At 43.0% G+C, this 26,439-nt stretch overlaps 2 protein-coding genes across 6 annotated transcripts; one reads left to right on the forward strand and one right to left on the reverse strand.

Annotated features, from left to right (window-relative positions):
• Positions 1-343: 343 nt before the first annotated feature.
• Positions 344-17,185, reverse strand: edem3 (ER degradation enhancer, mannosidase alpha-like 3). Of its 4 annotated transcripts, none has more exons than XM_079505794.1 (22): positions 16,729-17,185; positions 15,658-15,836; positions 15,494-15,539; positions 14,890-14,990; positions 14,669-14,708; positions 14,354-14,466; positions 14,025-14,178; positions 13,215-13,349; positions 12,653-12,758; positions 11,236-11,333; positions 10,599-10,724; positions 10,238-10,321; positions 9,910-9,993; positions 9,019-9,143; positions 7,304-7,478; positions 6,403-6,548; positions 5,888-6,032; positions 5,322-5,513; positions 4,809-4,974; positions 4,361-4,564; positions 3,939-3,953; positions 344-1,731 (listed from the first exon to the last, which is right to left on the reverse strand). In XM_079505794.1, exons 2-22 carry the CDS (start codon positions 15,741-15,743, stop codon positions 1,388-1,390), a joined length of 2,685 nt encoding a protein of 894 aa, XP_079361920.1. In that variant the 5' UTR covers positions 15,744-15,836; positions 16,729-17,185; the 3' UTR covers positions 344-1,387. The 4 variants fall into 4 exon arrangements, with proteins under 4 accessions (XP_079361920.1, XP_079361919.1, XP_079361922.1 ...); XM_079505793.1 differs by having other exon boundaries at positions 16,056-17,185; XM_079505796.1 differs by lacking the exon at positions 3,939-3,953 and having other exon boundaries at positions 4,379-4,564; positions 15,658-17,185.
• npl (N-acetylneuraminate pyruvate lyase (dihydrodipicolinate synthase)) lies at positions 16,987-25,200 on the forward strand. Of its 2 annotated transcripts, XM_079505798.1 has the most exons (13): positions 16,987-17,109; positions 18,059-18,196; positions 18,695-18,764; positions 19,030-19,103; positions 19,339-19,426; positions 19,879-19,936; positions 20,249-20,324; positions 20,730-20,822; positions 21,487-21,632; positions 22,377-22,423; positions 22,526-22,610; positions 22,725-22,764; positions 23,308-25,199. In XM_079505798.1, the coding sequence occupies exons 3-13, from the start codon at positions 18,697-18,699 to the stop codon at positions 23,454-23,456; spliced, it is 924 nt and encodes a 307-aa protein (XP_079361924.1). In that variant the 5' UTR covers positions 16,987-17,109; positions 18,059-18,196; positions 18,695-18,696; the 3' UTR covers positions 23,457-25,199. The 2 variants fall into 2 exon arrangements, with proteins under 2 accessions (XP_079361924.1, XP_079361925.1); XM_079505799.1 differs by lacking the exon at positions 18,059-18,196 and having other exon boundaries at positions 17,033-17,109; positions 23,308-25,200.
• The last annotated feature ends 1,239 nt before the right edge of the window (positions 25,201-26,439 follow it).

The following is a 26,439-nucleotide window of genomic DNA, read 5'->3' on the forward strand; positions in this document are numbered from 1 at the left end:
TGTTATTCGTCTATAGTACGGGTGCTATAGACGAATTCAATGACAACAAAATATTCTTTAGTCTTGGGTCTGAGAGGCTATAAATCTCATCAAATCGTGGTCCGTGGCTCAAATGCTGAATAAATAATGGGCCTTGATGTAAAAAGGGTTGAAAACCACTGATATTTTTCAGATTCTGTACGACGAGTGATTTTACAGAGCAAAACTAATTGTACTTTATTTTTATAACAATGTCAAACTTTATAATAAATCACCTTTGCTTTTCACTATATTTCAGTTACATATTGAAATAAAGCCTCAATCACTAAACAGGTAAAATGAAAGGCAGACAAAGCAATTTCCTTATTAATTTTTTATTAAATTTCACTGTTAACTCATTGGTTTTAATATGTTTTACTTATTTGCCCCTTCCAGTTGGTCAGGCAGTTTGCAGCATAGATCAAACTCTGTCCCCTCCCCCCGGAGGCCTCTGCTGGTACTGTCAGTTTTATAGTCCAGACGGTTGAGCAGAGGACTCATCCATGTGGTCATGTGTCGGGTGTCTCACTGGTATTGGGGGAGATCTGATCACTCAAACTGACCAGAACCTGAGCAAAGCAGCTCTATATTATTTCTGTCTATATGGGCAACATTATTTTACAAATACATATTTACAATAGCACATTATTTGACTTCCTGGATAGCTGGCTTGATGCACTTTAACTTTTGATAAGATCCTGGCGGTGGTTGGAGCATGTGACCAACCACCAGCACTTCACTTGCCCATCCATCAACACACTCACACTCACATTCACATTAAAGCCATACAAGTGATTAAAGATAACCGTAAACATTGCAACCACCAATTAGATCGTCACAGTTCAATATAAAAAAAATCTACCCAACAGTCAGATAATTAATAAAAATCAGCAAAGAATTGTTCAACCAGCATTAAAGATGATCTCCCATTTTCAAACAAAATAAAGTCAGAAATGGTCAGAGGAAGAGACTGAAAATAAGACCAGAGAGATATGTTATGATGCAGACTGGTCCAGGTTATAGAGTTTGACTACTATCGTATGTTATGAATCAGAATAAAGTTGAAACCTTGGTCTCTCAAGCATCAAAAGGGGCAAAGAGGAGTCCTTCACAGTTCAAAGATGACATCTGTGCTGCCTTGGCACCGACTGCCACTAGAAGAGTCACAGCCATCCCTCATTTTACGCCATGCTTGATCAAAAACTATTTTCCCACTCATAAAAGTGTCCCATCAGTTAATTTTTATTTGATTATAGGCGGAGACATCTGCACATCCCCACGAGTCATTTCCACACTGGGATCATGACACTCTCCTGGGGGATGTGGGGGGAGGGAGGTATCGCAGAGGAGCAGAGTTGTCAGACATCGGTCAGAGTTCATCCTTCTCCATCTGTTTAAATGCCTCCAAGTCCTCACGCCAATCAGACAGCAACTCATCTACCGATTGGTTGCTCGAGTCCGTGTCGCCTTCAGGCTTCTCCTCCTTATCAGAGTCTCTCTCTACAGTGGGCTCCATCTCTGTTGGGCTCGCTTCCACCTCTGACGGACTGATTTCCTCGCCCATAGGACCAACGTCCGCCTCACAGGGGCTTGCTTCCTCAGGGGCTGCCTCGTCCAGTTCCACTGTGCTCATTTGGGATTGGTCGATAGCTGTGAACGAGGCAGGAGTGGTGTCTTGCGTTATGCAGTCCTCTTCTTCGTGTAAGTCCCCACCTGAGGAGAGAGAGAGACGCTATGATTGAGAGGGCTGTCAACAAAGATTCCAAATTCAAACCTTGCACAGCAGCTGGCCTTGTGAGATCAAAGTTACGTTCTTCTCTGCCATTGTGGCCGTGTCAGGTTAGTCTGGCAGCCAACAGGCTTCTTTTCTTAAAGTGGGAAATTTGGTATTATGTATTGTTTATATACATTACATACATTCATGAATCCACTTGCTGACCGGCTGTCGGTATTGAGCAATTTTTCTTATAGGGGGATATATGTGACCATACCATTAACATCCTATATAAGGCCAGATTTTCAAATTTTCATTATGCTTTATGTATAAAGCCATAACCACTGACCGCTGACTTCATCACATTGTTGATGACGGCTATGGCCGTTTTTAGCCCAAGGAGTGTTTTTTTGTGAAAAACTAATGCTTGGAATGGATTCAGAATCATGAAAACCCCCTAGTTTGACACGTCAAAGCATAATGACATTTTGACATTTCACATAAACCCCTATAATAAACAAATTGCTCAATACCGACAGCCGGTCAGCAAGTGGATTCATGAATGCATGTACAGTATATAGACAATATTTTAGGCCAATAAAAAAAAACTATATACCAAATCTCCCAATCCACACCCCCTGGCTGCCGGACTTGGGCCGCTGCACTGAATGCACGAGTGACACAATGTCACTTCAATTGATTCAAATTGAAAATGTAGGTCAAGCTGAAACGTGTATGGTGATGATTAACAGAGAGCTCACAACCCAACTCAGCAGCAGAGAAAGTGATTTGCACTCTGAGCAATCTAAAAAGCCCGGTTTGGATATAATAATTGTTCCATTTTGATCACACCACAGCACATTTGAATAAATATACCTATACAAATAGTGATGACTCTCATTAAAAGGTTTTTATTTTAACATAATGTCTTCTGTCTCTCTCTCTCTCTCTCACACTCACACTCACACTCACACTCACACTCACACTCACACTCACACACACACACACACACACACACACACACACACACACACACACACACACACACACACACACACACACACACACACACACACACACACACACACACACACACACACACACACACACACACACACACACACACCTCTATGCAGTCATCCCCAGTCAGAAATAGAGAATCAAGATGCTGTCAGCTGTAACAGCACAGTGCTGCGGGTGAGTCATGTTTCCCACTGACTAAAGCACTCTTGCTCAACCAATCTGAACAGAGAGAAAATTGTACCACAAAATAAGTTGTACCGGGGATGAAACTGCTAAAGGCCCGGCTGGGCCAGGTAGATATTGCCCTCATCCACATTTCAATGTTCAATTCAGCTCTGGTTGGTAGATGTGAAATAGATCTCAGTAATTCCCTTTAGTCCCTATTAGTCTCATCCTCAGATGTCTGTCTGTTCTTGCCCATAGCTTTTCAGAATTGAAAAATCACACTCTTGTGAAGTGAGGGCACTCTTATCATTCAATTCGTCATTCCGGTCAATCACTTTTGGCGTCTTCACTTTTATCTTCAATATGTACTTTGCTCAGCCAATCAAATCATCGCTATGGGGTGATCAGCCAATCACAAGCCAATGTTTGTGTTCCAACAAACCCGGAAAGCTGGGCATAGGAGGGGCTAGTGCCCCTCAAAAAGTGAGGGGCACTCTTATCATACATCACATTCCGTTAGCTCTGTGTTTTGCCCTCCCAAAGGTGGCGACCCGCACACAATGCTGTGGGCCGCTGATCTATAGTATAGCCGTTTTTCTTGGAATTACGGTTCAGATTGAGCTGGATTGAACAACGCTCCGATGTTAGTGGCTCAATAGTAAATCCCGGTTACCGAACGGTTAAAATATGAATGCATCTGAATACTCTTAAATAGATCACATTACATTAGCTCTAGCTGATTATCGCCAACTATTTTTGGGGGACCGGAAACGGTCTTGTTCTCCATGTGAAATAGAATGAGTCTATGGTGGCGGTAACCGACAGTGCCCAGGGGTTTTAGTGGCGGACAATGAGTTAAGGTGGAGTGAGAGAGAGGGACATCAGACATTCAGTACTATGGGCAAAGTGGTTGTAAAGAGGTGATAAGAAGGAGAATGGCAGGGAAAAGCATGACAAAAAGGGGGAAGAGAAAGCAGAGGATACTTACTGGCGCCCAAGGTGCCTGGGAAAGGTTTACCTTTGAATATGGCTGCTGCTCATCCCAAGAGGGGGGAGGAAAAAGGAATAATGGAAAAAGAGAGGAGAGGCACCGTTACAGTCAACCACAGGGAACAGAGGAACCTGGGAGATGGGGGGAGGGGGGGGGGGGGGGGGTGAGTGGGTTTGGGGTTCAGACAATACTTTCCATTACCCTCCTCCAGTACAGCTACGTACTGTACACGAGGGCCCACCAGTATGAGTCATAATCACTCTGTATTCCTGTACGTCAAACTTTCCTTATTAAAACAAGCATTAGGAGAGGTTCTATGGAGTGATGATTATGAGAGCGACAAACAAGGAAAATACGTTTCAATCACAAAAAAGCACATCTAGTGTGTGATCTAGTTTCGTGAAGCACACTGAGCTGCATTCCATGCTTGAAAAGCTGTAGACATGTACCACAAATGCTGTCCGCACCTCTGTCCCTGGCCTTGTCACTCATTAACACCTCCACCTCTTTGTAGTCCTTCAAAGCCTCAAACAGGATGTGGCCCTCCTTGTGGAAGAGGAAGAGGAGAGGCAGAGTGACATCTTCTGTGTTTCGTCCGTCCCCGGCCATCTGAAACAGGGGGGCTGTGTCGCTGCTGCTTCCCTCATTGTCATCTGCGAAGGGAGATAGTCGAGGGAGATGAGAAGAGAAAAGACTTGAGATCAGAGTGGTGTACACAGTCTCACGGTCGATCATTTATAATCAGCTTATACAAGTTCTACTGTATTTATTCAGTCATCATTGCAACGTGCAGGAAGCGTGACGACCGGCCGTCTTAAAGGTAATTCAATTATCTGGGCCTAATCTAGTCACTGAGTTGATATCCTGTGTCTCGTCTGATTAGTTGCTTGTCCTCACCAATGACGATGCCTCCGATGGCGCCAGCTTTCTGGATGTGTCGAGCCTTCTCAGCGAACATGCACTGACCCCTCTGAAGCAGGGCGATGCGGCCCTGGACATACTCAGCATTTGCCAGCTCAGTACAGCCGCTATAGGGCTCGGCCACAGTAACAAAACCTCGTACCTGCACACAGGAGGAAAGTGGAGAATAGTGATTAAACTACGGTCTAAAATGAATGGCGCAACAATTAATACTGGGTGGTACTGCAGGCTAATCCCTCTTGCTGTCCTGCTGGCCACAATCCTACAATCCCAAATCCCAATAGGGATTTGAGATTTCCTAAATCTTATCCATGCCTCTTTCTGAATAAAGTTGAACACTCGAGGGAAGTAAGTAGATTCTCTCACTCAAAAGGAGAAAATGCCTGAAGGTAATGTCAATGACCGGCTTAGGGAAAAACAAACATGCAGACATAATTAGGTACACGTTTGAAAATTGGCAGTTTCTAAAGCTGGAAAATCCACACTCACCCCTGTGGTGCTTTTGGACAGGTCTGTGCCAAACTGCGCTGGGCCGGCAGTCAGTACCACTCTGCCAAAGTAGGGGTGTGACACGATCTGAATGGCTCTGGGTGGGAGCTGCTCCTTCTGCTGCTGGCTGGAAAGCTCCATCATCTCCTGCATGAAACGCATGCCGTCCTCTGCAGCTACCGCACTCACTGCCTGGAGGTCGTGCACCCCAGTGAGAAGAAGACAAAGGTGGAAAGGTTTTTTTTTTCTTTTTTTTTTTCTGTCTATTGTTTGTCTGCATTTGCTAGCCTGTTTCGTACGTGCTTTATTGTTGAATTGAATGTAGGTGATTTATAATTTGTCTGCCTTAAAAAAACAAAGGGACGCCACAATGTAAGGATGACAAGCATGTGTGTGTGTATACTGTAAATCAATGTTCCCTAATAAACATATATAAAAAATAAAATAAAAAAGGTGGAAAGGTGAAAAAAGTTATATTTAGGACATTCAATCAATTACATTTGTGTAGGACAGAGATAAATTACTTTTAGAAAGTGTTGCCATTTCTCCTACTTCCACTTGCTTACCTGTGTGGCATGCTGTACCAGCTGCACCCTGCCATCCTTCAGGTGGATGAGGCTGACTCCCATCCTTCTCAGCATCTCCAGATGTTCAGGGTTGTTTGCCATGAAATCCTGTGCCCTCAGGGGAGGACGGCCCATACCGGGCTCACTGGAGGCAGGGATGGGAAGAGAGAAGGATGGACAGAGAGTTGAAAAAGAACATTAAGAAAAAGGAAAGAAACATATCACACAGCTAAATGTGAAATTAAATCAAAGAAAACTTTTGTGGGGGTGCCCATAGCCTCTAGGCTTCGACACCCTTATGCCACACAGCGGGAATAGCTCTACACAACACATTTGGAAAAAAATGTTTTCACTGTGCTTTCATTTAAATTATTTTATGCCAAAAGTATCACCTTAATTCATATGTTTGAGTACAGTAATTTAGTAAAGAGCGCCCCCTAAAGTTGATTCAAGTTTTCACGTTTAAAAAAAAGAAAACATTTGTCAGCAATGACATGAAAGGTTTGTGGACATACCGATAAGGAGCAGGGCGAGGGCAGCTTTTGTCAACGGCGTTACGGATTGGCTCTCGCAGTTTACGGGGGTAGGCGGGGTCAGGGAACAGGAGGCGGGTGTTAGGGCAGGTCCAATCAAAGTTAGAGTCATCCATCTCCTCCTCTGACTAAAATGAGAAAGAAATTAGTTGTGGCGGCACGGTGGCGCAGCCGGTAGTGCTGTCGCCTCACAGGTAGAAGGTTCCAGGTTTGATTCCTGCCGCGGACGCTGTGGGCATTGGGGGCGTGGTCCTCTCCTCGGCATCATCAGCACCCATACTATACCCTATGGGGCCTTTCTGTGTGTCCCCTAGGTAGGTATCCTCGCAAAAAGCATGCAGTAATCCTGGTCTCTATACTGCCTCCCCCTGGTCAGCCCAAAATCGTGAGATAGAAATTTAGGAAAAAAAGTGAGGGCCGCTAATATATTAAAGTCCATCTCATGTTGATTAGGTGATGTAATAGTGTTGTAAAACAAACGGTGCAATCACAAACATTAAACGCCATTAACAATAAAGAGACAATATCGTAAATTTTCCCTTCATTGTCAATTCGTTTACAAAACATTGAACTAAAGACAAACATTAAACCTGTGTATAGGAGGGGCTGGCACCCCTCAAAAAAGAAGTGTTGTAAGAGGCCTGCGAATTGCAGGAATGCCAAGAGCTAAGGCATTGGCTAAATTCTGTTCAGTTGCCACACATGGAGGAGACAATGCTTACTGTATCTGTAAGCTGTATCCTAAAACACTTTCCCAAGTTTGTGCATCTATTATTGTCCGTGTTCATGTATTTCTTGTTAAATGTGAACGCAAATAAAGATGTTAAATGCGTAAAAAGGTGTGCGTGCGTGTCTGTAGCTCTGGTGAAATCACTGTGGTTACCGTTGTGTTATTGTTGGGGACAGGTGGAGCGTGAGGTAACATGGAGATAGATAGGGGTAAGAGGTGAGCCTCTGTGGTGAAGATGTAGTCCTCCACATCAAACGGGAGGTCCTCGGGATCAGCAAACAGCAGGAACAAGTATTTAAACATCTCAGCCAAGAAGAAGGAGTCCATGCTGAGAAGAGAGGGCCAGTCAGGCACTATGGACAGCACACAGCCAATAAAGCTAGGCTACATTATATATTTAGTATTCAATTCAATGATAACTTCATGTCAGGCTTTTTCCAACTGGAGAAAAAGTGCAAAAGACACACCTGTCCCATACCTACTAGCGGGTCAGGTGCTGAATAAAATAAATCTGCATTCAACACATAACTCCCAGTTGCAGACTGTATTTGTGATTAACATTTCAAGCAACCAGGCTCTTCCTCAGTCTGGGGAAGTGTTTGGTGGCTCGAAATGTTAATCACAAATACGTTTCATAATGGGAGTCTTTCCACCTCATCTTCTTTTTATTAATCCACCATCTCAACCCACCCCGCCTCCAAAATAATAATAACTAGAATTTCGCCGCCCTTTGGGCGGCTCATCCTAGAGTTAGGTAGCAGCGCAATATGGGGAGAAGAAAATTGCGGGAGTTGACAGACTCCACTTCATGTTTATACCCAGTATTGTGTAGAAACGGATGGGTTATTAATTATTATGTGTTGTTGCACTTGCGCGCGCGCGCACGCACGCACACACGCACACACGCACACACACACGCACACACACACACACACACACACACACACACACACACACACACACACACACACACACACACACACACACACACACACACACACACACACACACACACACACCTGAAGTCCGCGATGCGAAACAAAAATCCTCCACGGTGTAGGCCTACTGTGAAGAACGCAGCTGCTTTAGCTGCGTTCACCAAGCGTAGTGTAGTTGTGTGGCGTTTGCCGTGCGATAGGCAAGAGATGTGTGTGTCGGGTTGTTGCCGGCGTGTTGTTGCTGGCGGTGGCTGTCATGGGTCCTTATTAGTATAGTCAACACGACTTGGTGGTGTGGTCGCCTGGCCGGCACAGCAGCCAGAGGGGGAGGGGGCGGAGGTAAGATGAGCTGGGTTAGAGCAGAGGTAGCGAGATTGGACATCGAGGGTCGGAAATAACGCGTGTGTCACTGTGAAGGCCGTACCATTGGACTGGCCCCATGAAGTGAACGGAGTTGGCGTAACTCGGCAAAGTGGTGACGATTTTGACGTAGGCTGGTGGTCTTGCGCAAGAATGTGTTATTTCATAAAAATGGGTATTGTACTGTAAATATGACAGTTGCATGGATGCAAAGTAGTGGTTGATGTCTGGACAGGCATGCTGTTGGTGTTGTGTATGGTGAGATGTGTGCAAACGGTGTGGTTTGGTAGGAGAAGGCGGACAAAGGATGGGGTGTTGCGCTGTCTATTAGGGTGGCAGGATGTAACAACAACAGCACTTGCCAAATAGTATCATACACCAAGTGTATACAGTGATGTTTGCAGTTGAATGTCAGCAGTCTTTGAGCAGCATCATCCCCCAAGGCTAATATACTGTATACAGTCTTAATGACCGCATCAACAGTTTTCTCAGTTGAAAATAAAAAATGTAAGTTATTGGTCACTCATGACAGTTATTTGACAATGTATAAATTAGCCTCAGTGTTCTCACCGATCCTCGTGGCTGCCGGTGCGCACGTCCTTCATGGCAGCGAAGCCACAAGGGACACGGGCGAAGCGATTGAGGTTGTCCAGAACTGTGCGCCCTGCTTCCAGGTAGTAATGGTCTCCTGTGGCCTTGTGTGAGAAAGACAGACAGGTAGGGCTGTCACGTTTACAAATTCAGTTGATGATTAATTGTCACAAAATAATTTCGATTAGCGATTTAATAATTGTTTTTGGAATTGAATATTGGAATGAATAAAAACTTCTGTTTGGGTTAGGCATCACCATCACAGACAAAACACGATCCACTGAAGGATAGCTTTGCTAGATGTCCTCTCAGTTAGCAGAACTAGTAGCATTACACAATAGTCTACACAGCTATGTAATCATCATATTCATAGTTTTTCTGAGCGTTTTCATGTTCTCCGTTCCTCATATGAAACAGTATACAGTACCTCCAAGCTTATAGCAAAAATCTATTTCATGAAAGTTTAATGGAATGGCAGTTAGTAATCTTTGTGCTTGCCCCTGCTTAATAGCTGATACTGTCTCAGTTGTTTTTAATTTGGTGTGACAGAGAAACATCTTCCACCCCACAAAGTCAGCTATGGTGTACACAGAGATTTTGCTTTTGAACAATGGGCCTCATTCACAAGGCTCTTCGTAAATATCCAACTATATTTTAGTATAGATCTTTTAAATAAAGACAGTCGTGCGATTCATGAAAGGCTGTGTGTAAACTGTAAAGCATTGATTTGTGGGGTCACATGTGTATCAGATGGGATTTTTTCAATGCCATCAATATTTTAGTGTACTGTGGACATACTGTATTTGGATTAACAAAGTATAATGCAGCATTGGAACCTCTGCATTATGTCACACATCCTTGATAAATTACCTTATAAAGGAAATAGGTGCTCTCTGCAAACTCAGGCCTCAGGGGATGCTGAGCCCAGTGTACCCTGAAATCAGTTGTGAAGGCCTGAGGAAGGGAGGTAGGGAAACGAGGGGATCAAGCCTCCATTGCGAGTTAGAACACAGAAGGCATAAAATGAAAGCAAACTTCCACCACCGTTTTTGTTGCCAACATGAGCCATATGGAGTTATTTGTGTTTCCCCCCACCACATATTTCAGTGAAGCAACTCATTCATTGTGGCAATGTTAGATCCTGGGGCAGAATAAAACAGATGGTAAGTGAGTATTCAGAGAAAGAGAGACAGATTACCTCAGGGAGGAAGTTGTGCTTCTTTGTAACTTGGTACAACATCTCATGGGTTTCAATGGCGGGACGAATATCTCCTTTCAACACCTGCATTGTGTCATTTATGGGCATATGGACAATTTCAAAAAGATTATTTCCACTTATTTACAGAGAGGAGATACAGGACACAAAGTAAAATATAGAGACATGCGACACCATTTGAGATGTTTCAAAACCAGGATGATGCAATTATGTGGTAAAGACACAAGAGCACTATAGCAGTTGGAGCCACAAGCGAGTGCCATTAAGAGTATAATTATCCCCGAAGGTGTGACGTTAATACCCAAGTGTAGCACGTGTTTTTGTGTTTGTGCGTGCGTCTGACCTGAAGTCCTGGGAAGAAGGCCAGTAGAGAGTCCATCCAGGTGCGAGCAGGAAGCAGAGGTTTGTGGATATGGACATCTAGCAGTAGAGGGGGTTGGCTTATGTACTTCATTATAGATGCATAGTGCTGTAAGGAATATACAAAGTGAATGGATAAGCTGTGAGTGTTCATAAAACTCTGAGTTTGTAAACTCTGTTACAAATGGATAATTTAACACTGATCAACAGGGCAGGACCTCTACTTTATGGTCCACTGGCCACAGTGGAAAACATATTACAAAATCAAAAAAAAAAAAGAGTGAATGATGCTTGGTGACCTACAAACAGCGCAGAGCAGAACAAAAGGGGACATTGGAAGCCAGGGGTGTCATGAACTGATCTTGTGAATGTAAAACAAAAAACGTTTGAGAACAAAGTCTCTGTCTGATCAAATCCAATCCAGGATAATATCAAAACTGAAAGGCATGCGGTAAGCAAAAGGGTTAAGCCAAGAATGTTCACTACTAACCTAATGGAATAGTCCTGTCTTGTATCATAACAGAATCCTATTATCCAGAAAGCGAGGATCTGGTTACCCTGTCTGTGTAGGGGTATATGTGTGTAGGTATATGTGTATGTGCGTGTATGTGTTATCTCACAATGTTAAAGCGCTGCAGAAACAGGTCATCTCCAAGGAGCACGTAGGCTTTCAGCAGGTATTCATAATACGAGTCGATTCCTGCTCCCACTCCGCTGTCTGGAAAGGCGTAAACACAGAACACCATGTAGCGTGACAAACCAAACACTAACACTTTGACTAATCTCCCCTCAGTCGCCCCATATACGTACGTACGTACGTACGTCTCTAAAGAAAAATACATTGTCAGCTCTTTTTATAATTCCACTTTCCCCACATGCATGCTTGTGTTCTTAAGCTCCCACTTTCCCTTCAGCCCAAGTGTTGCCAGATTTGAGAACCGAAGCTAAAATGGCCTTGCAAACGGGCAGCGATAAAACACGCCTGCGTTTTTGCTCAGAGAAGTCGCGGTGCGACAACGCAAGCGTATTTACGTGAGCGCGGTCCTGTGAATTTGTTGCGCGCGTGCTCGTTACGCGTTTTTTTACGCTTGCGTTGTTGCGCCCCTCTTCAACAGACCTGTGTTCAACAGACCTGCGAATGCGTTCCTCGCTTCACGTTTGCAAGGCCCTTTAAACACATTAGGAAACAAGCCCAAATAAGCAACTACATTTTACAAACAAGCCTAAAAACCTCCAACCTGCAACAACCAATATTTACAAGCAGCTTTACAGAAAACCAAGCCCAAAGTCACTTATAATAAGCAAACGTGGCAACACTGTTCAGCTCTCTGGGTACAACTCAGGCCCGGCACCACGGGGGGTTAAAAGGGGTATTTTCCCCCTCAACCCAACATCCTTCCTCTCATATGAAAAGTGTGTTTTTATTTTTATTTTTTATAATTCCCATTTTTCTCTTTTGGAATGTCTGATGTGAAGGAATGTGTTGCTATTGTCTTTCTTGAGGTGATAATGATGAATGTCACACATTAACCTAATAGACCTGCCAATGAGTGCTATAGGCACACTATTTCATTAGTAGGCTATTCAAACTGGTGTCTACAGTCTACAACTGCAATTCAAGGTAACATTCGTTCTTGCATTGAAGAGGAGACCACAAATCCAAATTAAACAACAAAATAGCTGTATAAAATAAAAAATAACACTTCGTGTGCCCCCTCAAAAATTCCATGCCCCCTTAGTCATTTCATCCTGGAGCCGGCCCTGGTACAACTACACTGTTGCGTCAAGAAACGCCTAGTCAAGGAGTCTCTTCAGGGTTTTTAGACAGCTGGTGGATGGAAATGACGCTTCAACTTCAACCGACAAGCGTCGGCCAAAAAACTGAAACTCTTTGCCGACGCTACAAGTTGAAGCCGTGCGCGAGCTTCATTTCCTTTCACCAGCTGTCTAAAAACCTGGAAGAGACGCCTGCTCTGCGCTTTCTTGCCGCTTCTTCGTGCAAATATGTGCCCACTCTCTCTCTTTGCTGCCTCTCACCCCTGCGGACCCACTCTCCAGAGTGGATGTTTATGGTGGTCCCCACCAGGTTGCTGTTCCTCTGTCTCTTCTCCCACAGGAAATCCAAGGCTCTGCGGGCGTGGGTCTGTAGATGTATGAGTTTGTGTGTGTGTGTGTGTGTGTGTGTGTGTGTGTGTGTGCACATCATCAATCAACTGATCAATACATAGAGTAAGACACCATAATCTCTCCCTCACTGGCCACCACCAGCCAGGAGGCACTAATACTGCAGTTTGCTGCCAAGTTGTGCCAATGGGAAATCTGACAGTGAGTGAAAAATAAAGTGCACAGCTGTTGTAAAGCACCGAGTCATAACCATTGAAAATGCCAGTTGTATACCTTTTAACAACCAATGCAGTTCAACTTACTTTTCATGACCAATGCGAAAACTTCGAAAGTTTGTGATGATATTTTAGAAGAAATATTGGCATAGACTAGAATTCCCTAATAAAAATATATGTGTATATATATATATAAAAAAAATGCTTAATTTAAGAGTGCGATCAAATGGATAATCTCATAATAGAAAGGGTTGTTTTACCTCAAACACAGGATCCCCAGTATAACGACTTAAAGCCGCAAACTCCAAAATCATGGTCCCTGCACAAGCAGTACAGGTGTCAGTTTCGGTGCCTGTCCTGCTTTCCGGACCCCTGACACCATGTCTCAAATTCACCTATTGAGAAGAACAATAACCAGATTTGAATGTACTTTCAGACTCGGTGTTAAAACTAGTAAACCATGAAAAGGCGCTGCCTCTAAAAACTGACATCTGTGTGCAGAGCACTTTCTGCAGAGCAGAAAATAGAATGATGCTGTCATTATCTGAAAGTGACATTTGCCTTCGCTGTGGCCCTCCTTCTTGTCAAATGTGCATGTCTTTTCTGATTGTCTAGTGCAAATGTGTGTCACACAGAGTGCTGGCTGCATACTGTATGTGTGTGTGTGTGTGTGTGTTTATCTGTACATCCTGGTTCAACACTAGACCATGTCTACATGATTATCTACAAATGACCTTTGTAGATAATCATGTACACATGGTCTAGTGACGACTAGTGTAAACTTTATATAGCACACTAATGAGAAGCATAGTCAGTAATAAATCCTTACGAATGGGATGCATAGACACATATCGTCTCTGTCGGGTGGAAAATTCACATCCAAAACAGTTACTTTTCAGGATTCAAATTCAAGTATCAAAAGTAGCAGATCGACGAGCTCGAAGCGTGGCGCTTCGTGCTACGCTTCGAGCTTGGAGATAGCAGATCTACAAGCTCTTGATACTTTTAGTAGGAGGTTTTTGCCCTGACAGCGACGATACAGTGTGTAGACGTGTGTTGTGCTCTCTCACCCTGGGGTAAGGCAGGCCACTGCTGGTGTTGAAGGCAGGCAGCAGCCGGTGGCCCAGGTCTTTGGCCATGTGCAGGAGCTCATCCTGGTACCACAGCATGTGCTGCCCTCCCTCCTTGAGCATCACAGCCATGGAGTGTCCTCCCAGCAGCCCTCTGAGTGCACACACACATTGAACAGCTGCTTAAGCTAGTGGGACACCACCGAGATTTCATAGCCGAGTGATCACAGTCCCTTTCCTCATTATTGTTCTATTTGAGTTCATGTGAAACCCTTCAGGGTTTCTATTCTTAACCATCTTTGTTTGCAGGTAAACATTTCTATTCTCACCCCAGCACCCGGATGTTGGTTTCAAAGACTGACACCACAATGTCATTGTCCAGCCTCACATCCGTCAGGACCAGCCTCACGGCAGCTTCAAACTCTGTCGTTTTGTTCAACAGCTGTGAATGACAAACAAGAGCCATAGGATACAACATTTTAATGAATCATGACTACTTACTCATGACAGTATTCAAAGGCCTGCAAGATGTGTAAGAAAGTGCTTGTGAACATAGAATGTCAGGAAACATTGAATTCACCTCCACTAGTAGTAGTCATTAACTACAATAGATCAGATGACTGTAAAGCAAACAAACTACTCACCACTAGAGTATCCAGAGTGTCTATGAGTGTGAGAGAGAACCTAAAACACAGAAAGAGAATCAATCACTATTATGTGGAAAGCCATCTTTCTCCATATAGAAGAGGAGAACTTGTAATGGCCACCTCCAAAAAGGTATTCATATGAGCTGAAAATGAATGTGGTACAGAATCTGAGTTGATACTACTTTGTCCTCATATAAGGAAACCAGGTGGCCACTCACTTGCCCAGTGCATCATCTACATCTCCTCGACTGGGTTCAAGCCCACGTACTCTTCCTCTGCACGTTAGAGGCATAAGCTCATCTGCTGGGTATGCATGGTCCTGGGTAACAAACACATAGAAAGATTTCTCACACTTTGCTTATCTCACTGAGAAAATAGCTGATCTACAAGCTCACAACATGTTGCAATGTTGTAAATCTCTTCACCGAACATTATAGCATATCTACAAGCTCACAACGGGTCCTGTAGAGGGAAAAAGGAGCGGACCAAGTATAGACCCCTGGGGGACTCCGTTCAATGAAGTGGACTTCGGTTAAATCAACATTACAGCAGAGATACATGCTCCAATAGATTGCAGAAACGGCACATTAAGTTTTCAAACCAACATCGTGATTCATTTTAATGCATCACAACAAAAATAGCAATAATAGTCCCAATATCTTAGCTTAAAAATGATGTGTAGAAATGGACCGGGAAGGGTCCTTGTGAGATAAATGAACACTCAGTATTTTACTTTGTGGGGTTGCTGGAAGGGCCCACTGCTGCATTAACAACACAGCAGGGATGTAAAGAGCAAGAGGCATTTCAAAAATAGACACTTACCATATAATTCTGATAAGCATGATCGAACATCTCAACCACTTGGTTCCTTTTGGGACGATAGAACAGAGGAACAGATCAGTGTCACCAAGAGTAATATTTCTCTTTGGCTAAGTCCAGGAGACCGCCATACATTAAGTATCATGTGCCGTTTTCTCTCCACTCACCTCAACCTGTGCCTCTCATCCCGAGGCATAGCCTGTCCTTGGCTGCATAACAGGCCCAGCAGCAACAGCCACAGTATAGGTGACATGATTGTTGCAGGTTGGCCAGATCCCAGTGATGTGTGCAAAAACAACAGCCTGGCTCACAGTCAGTCAACAAGCCAACGACCTAGACATCCCCACTTCACCAACACACACCCAACACTACCAAATTGAAAAACAGCCAACAGACATGAGTCTACGGCGCTTACCTCATACGGTGTTTATACTACTACAGAGATCATGTTTAAGACATATTTTGACTAAAGACACAGGTGCAAAACCACAACCCAGTTCCTTCTCTAGACTGGCCCAGTTACTCTTCATTCTCACCCGTGCCAACAAAACAACAAAAATCAAACCTCTGTTTACATTGTCCAAAATACAGGCATCCTTCTTTAGCGTATAGTTTGACACTTAGGACTTCATGTGTGATTCACTTGCTCAGTCTCCACAAAATGATAAGACAGCAAATCTAAAGAGATTTGTGGTAATTGTGTGTCAGAGAGAGGGAGAGACTGTATCCAGCAGAATGAGAGAATGCACCTTGGTTCAATTGTCCAGTTTCACAGTTTGCAGGAATGTTAAACTTTCAACCAGTGATATGAGTCCATTCAGTAGCACCATACCCCTAGAGATGTGCCACGCAACACGCATGCGTAGTGCCATGTTATGTTCCAGTTCACCTGTCACACCTGTTTATTTTCCAACCTGTCACCCGGACCTGTGGTGTAATCTAGCCGTGTGACACGTTGTCATTCGGCAAACAACTCCTCTTATCAAGGCAAAAGCCCTCTAAAGAAGAAACGTACAACGAACCGATATGTAACACTCTCTTCATGTCAGTGTATTATTCACATACTAAAAACACCCTTATTGGTTCTGGCTAGTCTGCCAATATTTCAGACACATTGATTGGTGCCTTGTTGGGTTCAGTAGAAACCTCAAACCAAGACAAGTAAGAAAACAGCAACTAAAATAAGTCTGTAAACACGCTCCCGAATAAAGAAACAAGCAAACAAACGAAGCCTTTACCTAGTTCATCTACTCAACAATAAGTCCCTGGAAATAAAAACGTCTGGGTTTCCGAAGCTACACAAGTCACACCGGGGGGGGGGGGGGGGTCTCTGTTGGAGCAGCCAGTTGACACACAGTCACACACACAGGACAGCAGGGGGGCAGCTTGAAAAGATTTCCTCGTTTTGACAGCTCTTCGTCTCTCGTCAGTCAGGCGTAGCAGCACTTGTTAAAAAGCTTTAGCCAATTAGCCAGTCGTACTAGTAGTAGCCACTCGGACCACCGGTGGCAACGCAGACATTCAGTGATTCAGAGCGGGGAGGAGGACGTCGCGATCATCCGGATCCGTTCCCACCCGGTGCCTGCCTCCAAGGCTGAAAGTGTCGTCCCGTCGACCGGGTTTGTGATGTAATATCAGATGTCGCCAACCTTGTTGTCTGACTCGCTCAGGAGCATTATATGAAAGCTAAATGCTACTTACTTCACCTCGGGCATCAAAGCGGATGCTGGCGTCGTGTACGTCAATCAGTGTTGCCAGGTTTGCGACTGTGGGATAAACAAGCAACCAGGGTCTATGAAAACGTGCCACCCAAAAATGTGGAATAATTTTGATCTTCTTGTATGGGGGGTCCCACAGTCCCACTCCCTGGCATAAAATGTTTTCAGATGGGAGTCCGCTAGCCCTGGTCTAGTGTGTTAGCGAGTCTCACTTGCTAATGCACTGGACCAGGGTCCGGAGACAAATATATATTCATATGTCTGAATGAAAACATGCCCAAAATGTGGAATATTTTTGAAACATTTTAACAACACAAGTCTTGTATGGGGCCGGGGGTCCAATTCCCTGGCACAAAATGTTTTCAAATGATGGGGGTCCGGCAGGTCTGCTCTCCACAGACAAATATATATTAATTTGGCTTAATTTGACTTGAAAATTAAGTACTGGTTTAAATAACATTAGGAAGCAAGCCCAAATAAGCACTTACAATTTAGAAACAAGCCCAAAAAAGCTCAAATTCCTGCAAACTACCAATATTTACAAGCAACTTTTACAGGAAAACAAGCCCAACGTAGCTTATAATAAGCAGACATGGCAACACTAACGTGAATCAGGAACGCCTGGTTAAAGTCCCGCCCCTGTCCTGTCCATCTCTTCAATTTGTGTTCGTCACGCGAAAGAATTAACCTATTCTAAGACGTTATTGAGTTCATAATCCATCATACATTAGGTCTATCAGGTTATATATGTGTATGGATCTTCACAAGCGTTCGCCTTTCCAACTGATGTTGCAGAGGGGGGCGTTTTATCTGCTCTAAGTTTTCATCTGTCACTACATTTCCCATGCAGCATTGCGTAGTCACTTGACATGGGGTAGTGTCATATGATCAGCCCAGTGTCAACAAGCCAACCTGAATGCTGAAGGCAACCAAAGTACTGCCAGAGACAGAGTGAGCCAGCATCTCCCTTTCCTCAAGCGTTGTACAGGTAGAGTAGAATTACAACTGTTCACCTTTTCTAACAACATACACAGTCTGCAACATATACTTTTCTATAGAAACAGTATAGAGTTATATGTTGTTACAGTCAGACACCCTAGTGATACTATACTCGTAGAGTCGTATAGCTTCAGTGTAATAATGACTAAATGAGGTTGCATAGTTTTACAAGAACTATGTAACTCAATATAAAACTCAGTGGTCAAAATTCAAAATAAAGACAGAAGCAGCAATCATAGTAATATTTGCTGAGATTTAGTGAAACAATCAAAATCCTAGCTCTATCTCTTTTGATTGATTAATACTTTATTAACAGTTTGCAAAAGGTACAGTTGTACAATAATGCTAATAGGACAACACAAAAAGCCCTGAGGGCATCTTTCCATTCCCATTGTGGTCCTGTGTATTCAATTCAGCAAGACATATAAAGACATACAATACAATACAATTAGATCATCAATACTCTCAATCTCTGACTTTCCCACAGCCATGGCTACTGCTGGTAAAAGCCTGACCGGGCTTGTTGCAGCTACCTTCACCCCACTCACTCCACAAGGGTGAGTCATTTTGTGAAACATTGTTACCGGTATGTCTTGTCCGTCGTCTATTGCTCCAGTACTGCCTGAAGGTTTGGTATAAGAGTGTACAGAGTATGTTGTATGCATATGGCATATGCTTAACCTTTACACTGTTTAAGTCAGCCCATGTATTCTATGGACTATTTCTATTTTTACGTGGCACCTCTCGTTATATTACAGTCTGCCTCTCCTCTTACTCTTTGTAACATATCTTTGTTCTCTCTCATCTGCCAAAAAACCCCAGTGAAATAAACCTATCAGAGATTGAACCTTACATTGACTACTTGGTTGAGAAACAAGGTGTAAAGAGTATATTTGGTAAGTTTGCAGAATTCAGTTTTCCATGCTTTTCACTGCCTACAGTCACTTAGTCTAACCTAAAATATTAATTTTTACATGACTAGATAGTAGAATGAGAGAGCACATAGGTGTATGCTTGGTTGAACAAGGCTAAACCAACCTTTCCTATACAGCATGTGATGGTTGTGTTTTGTCTATATAACTACAATATTACAACAACACTGTGCATGTTTGCCTCCTTTCTTCTCCAAAGTGAATGGCACCACTGGAGAAGGCATGTCTCTCAGTGTCGAGGAGAGGAAGACACTAGCAGAGGAATGGTGTCAAAAAGCCAAGGGCAAGTAAGTGAACATGTGTGAAGGTTGCACAGAGATATGCCTGTGTGTGTGTTTTATTTCTTTATTGTTTTATTTTGTACAAGAGTACAATTCTGGTGAATCTGGTGATAGCAGTAAAAACATATTGTAAGAAAATAATGAAAAGGCTACAATGTTTTCGAGGACCCAAGAACAAGTTGCCATTCCCCAGCTAGAACTGTGTGTGTGTGTGTGTGTGTGTGTGTGTGTGTGTGTGTGTGTGTGTGTGTGTGTGTGTGTGTGTGTGTGTGTGTGTGTGTGTGTGTGTGTGTGTGTGTGTGTGTGTGTGTGTGTGTGTGTGTGTGTGTGTGTGATATGAACATTATGTACTTGATGACGCGCATATTTATGTATGTATGTATCATACGCAGATGCAAGTAGCAAAGGCTCCAAAATCATTAAATTATTCTACATGTATGTATGGTATGTCTGTACAGAATGGACCAGGTGGTTGTGCATGTAGGCTGCCTGAGTCTAAAAGAATCCCAAGAATTGGTGAGTCGCTTCATCTATTATGCTTTAACTGCATGAACCTGGCACTTCACAACAACACACAACAACACACAACAATTTCCGCTATTTTGTAAATTGTTTGGAAAGAAAAAAAATGTGTCAGTGATTTCTTTGTAATATTTACCCTGTGGAATTTCTGAGTGTCGTAAAAATGCTTGCTCTGGGTCGGATCTGTCGGTCCTTTGCGAGTACACTTTAATTGACTTGAATTGAATTGAAGCCAAAAAGGCAAACAGAAATACAAATTTCTGTTGGCGTTTGTGGTTGACTGTTCTTTCCCTGTGTTTCTTACAGGCTCGCCATGCAGTAGAAGTTGGGGCTGATGGCATAGCAGTCATTGCCCCATCCTTCTTTAAACCCAGTACTGCAGGTATGTGATGATCACTTACTTAGACTTAGTACCTCCCGTTCATATCGGAACATTGCACCACGATTCCCCTCCATGGGGAGGGGGAGCGGGCCCCCATGATGATTATAAAAACATTTCGTCTCTGTATTGTAATATATTTTGCATTCACAATTTCCTCAAGGTCAAAAAGAATAAAGGCACTGTTACATCTTTCTCGCATCCTGTTAATACAGAAATGGATCCAACTGTCTAAGCTGTGTTCCATTGCCTTGATTCTTTTTTTGCTATATTGTCTCCGTCCCGTGGAAACATCATGAGATGCACTGGACCAGCCTGAACCTGGCTAGAGCTGCGGTGGAACCCCCCTTTGTTCTTAATTTAATCAAGGTCATTTTGTCTTTTCATTCTACTGTACCCCAAATTCAGATGCTTTGAGGAGGTTCCTCCAGGAAGTGGCTTCATCTGCCCCGTCGCTGCCCTTTTACTATTATCACATTCCAGCTGTTACTGGCGTAACCTGTGAGTACTATCGCTTTTGGTTTAAGTGGTTCTCAAACTTTTCTGGATCAGGGCCATGTTTATTTTATTTATTTTTTTAAGTTCTGTTTATTGAATAGCACTTAATGACAATCAACAGTATAGTCAACATAGTCAACGTCACGCCTCGTCACATCACGCCTCCATATATGGTCACGCCTTGTGACATCACACCAAGTGACACGTTACGCCACCATATATCACGACACTGACCTCATCAAACCCTGGATATGGCGAAGACTGGATCATCATCTAGATCTGCATATATGGAGCCGGCCAGCAAGCCTCAAACCCTTAGATCTCCATATGGAGCTGACCTGTTCATATGTTGATCCTCCCCACCCGTCCTTTCTCTTCGATGTCTCCCTTTTGACTGATACATGTCCATTCAAACGCTAGACGGGCCCTTCCCAAAGTTATTAGTGCAGCCACACCGGGACTATGTGACTATGTTTAGAGTACCAGTAGGGGCAAAAGTGGCGCTGTTGTGCCAGAAACAGAGAGAGAGAGATAGTGTTCCACTGTTGCCTGCTAATTACAGAGAGAGAGAGAGAGAGAGAGAGAGAGGGGGGGGGGGGAGAGAGGCAGGGGGAGAGGGGAGTTGCACCACTCAGTTCACACGGGTGTGATTTTTGTCTCTCTCCAGTACAAGCCAAAGATGTGTTGGCGGGCATTGAGAAACTAATCCCATCCTTCATGGGTGTAAAGTTCAGTTCAACTGACCTGGTAGACTTTGGCCTATGTGTCAGCTCCAGTCAGCCCCACTGGTCACTCCTCTATGGTGTGGATGAGGTCAGTATTTTCTTTTTTCATATCCATTTTAACTTGTTCTGTCAGTATTTCTTTAGAGTAAAATATCTTGCTGTGTATTCTCTCTCTAAGCAGTCTCTCGGCCACATCCTTATAATGTAATAATAATATCGTATTCCGCCATAATTAATCCATATATATAATATTTCTTCCGCAAAAGTTCGGCGCGTAATTCTGGCCGCACGGTTTACCTAAGCTCCGCAAAAACGTGCAGCTTGGCCGGGACAAGTGTGCTTGTCAAAATATTTCCGTTACGCATTACCATGACGACGTAATTTGCAATTAACGACACCAAAAATCCCCATTGAAAGTCAATGGGGAGAAACGAGAAAACACTTAACTGTCATTTCTCGACCGTTTTGGACGCGGGTGGCTTGCCTGAACCGGGCCGCCCCCTGAGCGCGTTCCTGTGGGTCTGGATGTTCCAGGGACCCCCACACGGTAACACTGTCATTTGTCGACCGTTTCGGATGCGGACAAGGTTGCAAAGACTTGGCGAGCTGCAGGCACACAGTAAAATGTATTTGAAATTTTGTTTCTAGTTTTTTCTAATTTTTACATTTATCTTGCATAGTTCGGGTGCAAAACTCATTAATGTCAAACTGCTACTTTTTCAAAAGTAGCTGAAAACAAGCTGGCAGATCTGCTACTTTTGAGTGACGCTGTAGTATGATCAAGTAGGGAGTTCATTTACGATAAAACTTTTTTGTGTCAATATTGTCACAGCAATTGCTAGGAGCTCTGCCTATGGGAGCCAATGGAGCAGTTGGCAGGTCGGTATACTGTCTCTTTCACATCCTGTATCGTATTCCCTATACTTTCAGTTAAATGCACAGGTTATTCGAATTGTCAAATATGCATCTCTCTGCCCTCAGCACATACAACTATATTGGTGGGCCAGTTAACCAGCTTATATCGGCATTTGAGAAAGGTGACCTCTCCCAAGCCAGGGCGATACAGGTACTGCACGTACAGGTTCTGTGCTGTATTTACAGTAGGTGTCAAGTTACCTGGGTATATGTGTCCACTGGTTTGTTTGCTGTTGTTGTCTAATTATCTAATTTCCCATTGCAGTTCAAAGTACAAGAGCTAATCACCTATGCCAAGGACCAAGGTGAGGGTTTCAAGTGTCCTGATGTTTCCTACCAAAATAAATCTTAATCAAAAGAGTCTAGCCTAGTTGTCTCTGTACTTAACTTAGCAGGACATTAAGGCAATTTCTGTAGTTCATGTACTGCAAATGTTTTGCCCAAACATACCCTTTACAGATATCTACAGACAATCTATTGTCTCTGTCGGGTGGAAACCTCATGTCTAAAACGCTCTTATCATCATACATAGTCATACATCAGCCAATCAAATCATCACATTCCGTGCTACAATCACACCTACACACAAAGCTGTGCATAAGAGGGCCTAGCGCCCCTCAAACAAAACATGCACAAAAAGTTAGAATATGGAGGTTTCTACCCGACAGCCACGATATATATGCATATTCTGTACATATTATGGATATTCTGTACATATTATGTATACATTTTTACACAGGGCTACCAGGTACTAGGGTAATGCTACTGCATTTTGTTTACCATTTGATTTAACTTTTTGCTCAACCTAAGTAACCCAAGTGTTTGTTGCCCATGTTTGTTGCCCATAGGATTTGATGTAGGCGTCAACAAGCAGCTGATGAGTGAAGTGTCAGGACTGTGTCTGGGGCCTCCTCGCCTCCCCCTGTTGCCACGTCCTCACTCTCATGCTCTCGCCATCGCACAGAAATACCACAGCCTTTTTACAGAAAAACACTGATATCTTGTCTTTGTTATGATACCATGTCTCCTGTTGATGGTTATGGGCCAGTAACATCATGCTGTTAACACTCCAGATATCCCACTGATCCCAGTAACAATTCTGATATACTGTATTTATAACAGTAGTGTGAAAACTATTTTCCGATTCATATCTAGTTTAAACCAGATATTTCATTGACCAGAGTCCCCCATTAGTCTCTACTGGGTCTGGTCCTCGTTTCCCCGTCTCATCTACACCAAATCTCTTTGGCAAATTTGAACCTTGTAGATCTGCTATTTTGTCGAAAAAAGGACGGTGCCCGTTATACCCATTGTCACAGTTACAGTATACCCGTCTGTCTGCATGCCTGTGTCCCTTTTATGCACATAATATGGAGATCTGTATCTGTCTGTCCTTGTCACTTTAATGCCCATATACGGAGATCCCTGATATCATCAGTACATATAATCCCCCCCCCCCCCAGAATAGGAGTGCTGGGGCTGAAGTGGTTAAATGTGTTTCATATTTGAATGAATCCCTTTAAGCACTCATCCTTCTCAGCTGTCTACCCCTGCTTTGACTAAAACACAGCTCTATTTGTCACACTTAAATGGTTGATTTGCATTTAACATGTGCTGTGCAAATAATTCCAGGCACAAGGCCTCTGATGTGCGATTTCAGTCACAGTTTGTGGCAGTTGGTACAACAAATATCAGAATGTGTAGCAACTATTGAAAGTGAAATGAGGGAATTAGGGAAAGAAAGTACTATGGTATACCAACTAATGCTGCATAATGTGCCTTTTTGAAGTAGCCCAGTGCATTGACATTCCATTGAAAACGGCTAAATGCATAAAACGTACTGTATTGTTTGATGTTTCTAACGTTACCTTAATCTGTGTTGCTGTGTATGTACTGTACAGTCAAAATGAAGAGAGAAATACTTGAGTATTTTCAGTCCATAAGGTTCTACCATTTTTTCCCTACAGTATATTTACAGTCATACTAACTGTAATTAACAAGGGAAAATGTCTTTATTAATCCACACACAGTATTATCTTGTATTGTATATTATGACTAAACATTTTGTATTGCAGAAAAAGGGATATACATTTTGAATAATTTAATATGAATATCTTTGTATTAGTAAACACTGAATCAAATTCATTTGAGTTCAAGTGGTTTATTTTTAATACTTGTACCCATAAAACACTTTTTAAATCACAATGAGATGTTTTGTACAAAGATGATGATTTTGTGCATGTGTCTGCGTGCGTACGGTGTGTTGGTGGATAAGCTTCACAGTTGAGCTTTGTCCTTGCTACTGCCAGTGAGTTTATTTGTGGCGTCTTCGTGTCTACTCAGTGACCACTGTGTTCTGTTCTGGTGGTGTAGCAGCGCCCAAATATATATTTGTGGCACTATACTGTGTTTTGCTGTTTTGATGTCGTATTATATTTTTGCTGCTGCATTGTCTGAAGGAAGCCAAACAAAAATAAGTTTTACTCTTATGTACCTGTACACAAGATGTAACAATAAAGCACAACCTTGAACCTTGATACTGGTTGCCGACACTCAGGTTGAAGTTTTGATGTGAGCTCCAGAAACCGATGTCCAAACATTGACTTAGAGTTGGTAATAAAGATTTATCTGGTGCAGCCGGCACTTAAAACAGACAAATGGATGAACCCTCTATTCTTCGAGTTGCAACTGTACTAGTTCTGATCTTGTTTCCTCCTACCCAAATCTCTTTGCCAGAAATAGCAGACCTACAATTAAGCTCACAATGCCTTGTGATGCATAATTTGTGAGCATGTAGATCTGCTATTTCTGTCGAATGTTCTCTCCAAAATAGTGGGCGTTGTGGTTCAAGTGGTTAAGCCGAAAAACAATTGATGAAATATTATAATAAACATTTCTTTATCATTCTAAATAGCATACATTATTTCATTTTTGTGTGAATTATATTTGAGTATTATTATCTTTAATCTAAAGACATTATTTCCTTATAATGTGGTCTTCAACGTATTTCAGGCTCTCTTAGCTGAGAGAAATTAAGTACTGTACTACTACTACTGTACTACTACTATAGGTAGTAGATGGCTATGGCCAAATTTGTGTGTGTGTTTTTGTGCAAAACTAATGCTTGGAATGGAAAACCCTCTAGTTTGACAAGTCACATATGAAACTGAATAAAGCATAATGAAATTTAGAAAATGTTGTCTTATATAGGTTGTCATGGATTTGGCCACTGTGGTGTGGTGACCCCAAAGGTCGCCAGCTTGGGCGCCCTAGCTAAATCATAAGAGCATACCCTGGCCCCTCAACTAGAGATCCCCTCTATATTAGTGTAACATTGTTGCAGATTAAACTTTTTATATAATATACATTTGTTTAGCAGATTAAACTTTTCCATAGTAGAAGGAACGGCACTGGAGCGGACTCGGACAGTTAACACCTTTATTTGGCAGGGTGCAAGTATAAAAGAGACAACGTTTTGATGTAACTATAACATCGTCAGGTCATACGTCCAAATTTTCCATAACCATGGGGCCAACCATTCTAACCTGCTGTGCATTTTGCCATGTGATACATAGATTAAAATCTTATTCAGAAGCACATCATTCACAAACAATTAAGGGGTACATGAAAGGTAATTTAAATTGTATACAGCAGACTGTATTATACAGTGCAGTGAGAGAACCCACTATTAGCATTAATAGTAACTTGTTGAACATTTAGAGGCGAGCAGTGGCACTGACTTTGGCAGCGGTGGCCGAACGGTTTGCGGAGCGGTCTTGATACCGGAAGGTAGCCAGTTCGTATCCCCGGACCAGCACGTTAAAATTACCACCGCTGAAGTGCCCTTGAGCAAGGCATTGAACCACTACCATGAAATGTTCTATGAGCAGGGCCTGGCTGTAAACAAGTATCTGATTCAGCTTGTGACTGCAACTTGTTCCTGTTCGCAGATGACTCGGCACTGCTAGTCTCGGACAGGA

Source organism: Electrona antarctica, assembly GCF_951216825.1.
Source record: "Electrona antarctica genome assembly, chromosome: 7".
Classification (NCBI taxonomy): Eukaryota; Metazoa; Chordata; class Actinopteri; order Myctophiformes; family Myctophidae; genus Electrona; species Electrona antarctica.

What these genes read in the sequence shown, in the direction of transcription:
- edem3 (XM_079505794.1), bottom strand. Translation starts at nt 15,743, where the DNA reads ATGTCACCTATACTGTGGCTGTTGCTGCTGGGCCTGTTATGCAGCCAA. An exon ending in GTAGATGATGCACTGGGCAA is followed by an intron (nt 14,709 to 14,889) that starts GTGAGTGGCCAC and finishes TCTGTGTTTTAG; the next exon opens with GTTCTCTCTCACACTCATAG. An exon ending in TGGAGAGTGGGTCCGCAGGG is followed by an intron (nt 11,334 to 12,652) that starts GTGAGAGGCAGC and finishes ACGCCTTTCCAG; the next exon opens with ACAGCGGAGTGGGAGCAGGA.
- npl (XM_079505798.1), top strand. Translation starts at nt 18,697, where the DNA reads ATGGCTACTGCTGGTAAAAGCCTGACCGGGCTTGTTGCAGCTACCTTC. An exon ending in TAAAAGAATCCCAAGAATTG is followed by an intron (nt 19,937 to 20,248) that starts GTGAGTCGCTTC and finishes TGTTTCTTACAG; the next exon opens with GCTCGCCATGCAGTAGAAGT. An exon ending in TCCTCTATGGTGTGGATGAG is followed by an intron (nt 21,633 to 22,376) that starts GTCAGTATTTTC and finishes ATATTGTCACAG; the next exon opens with CAATTGCTAGGAGCTCTGCC.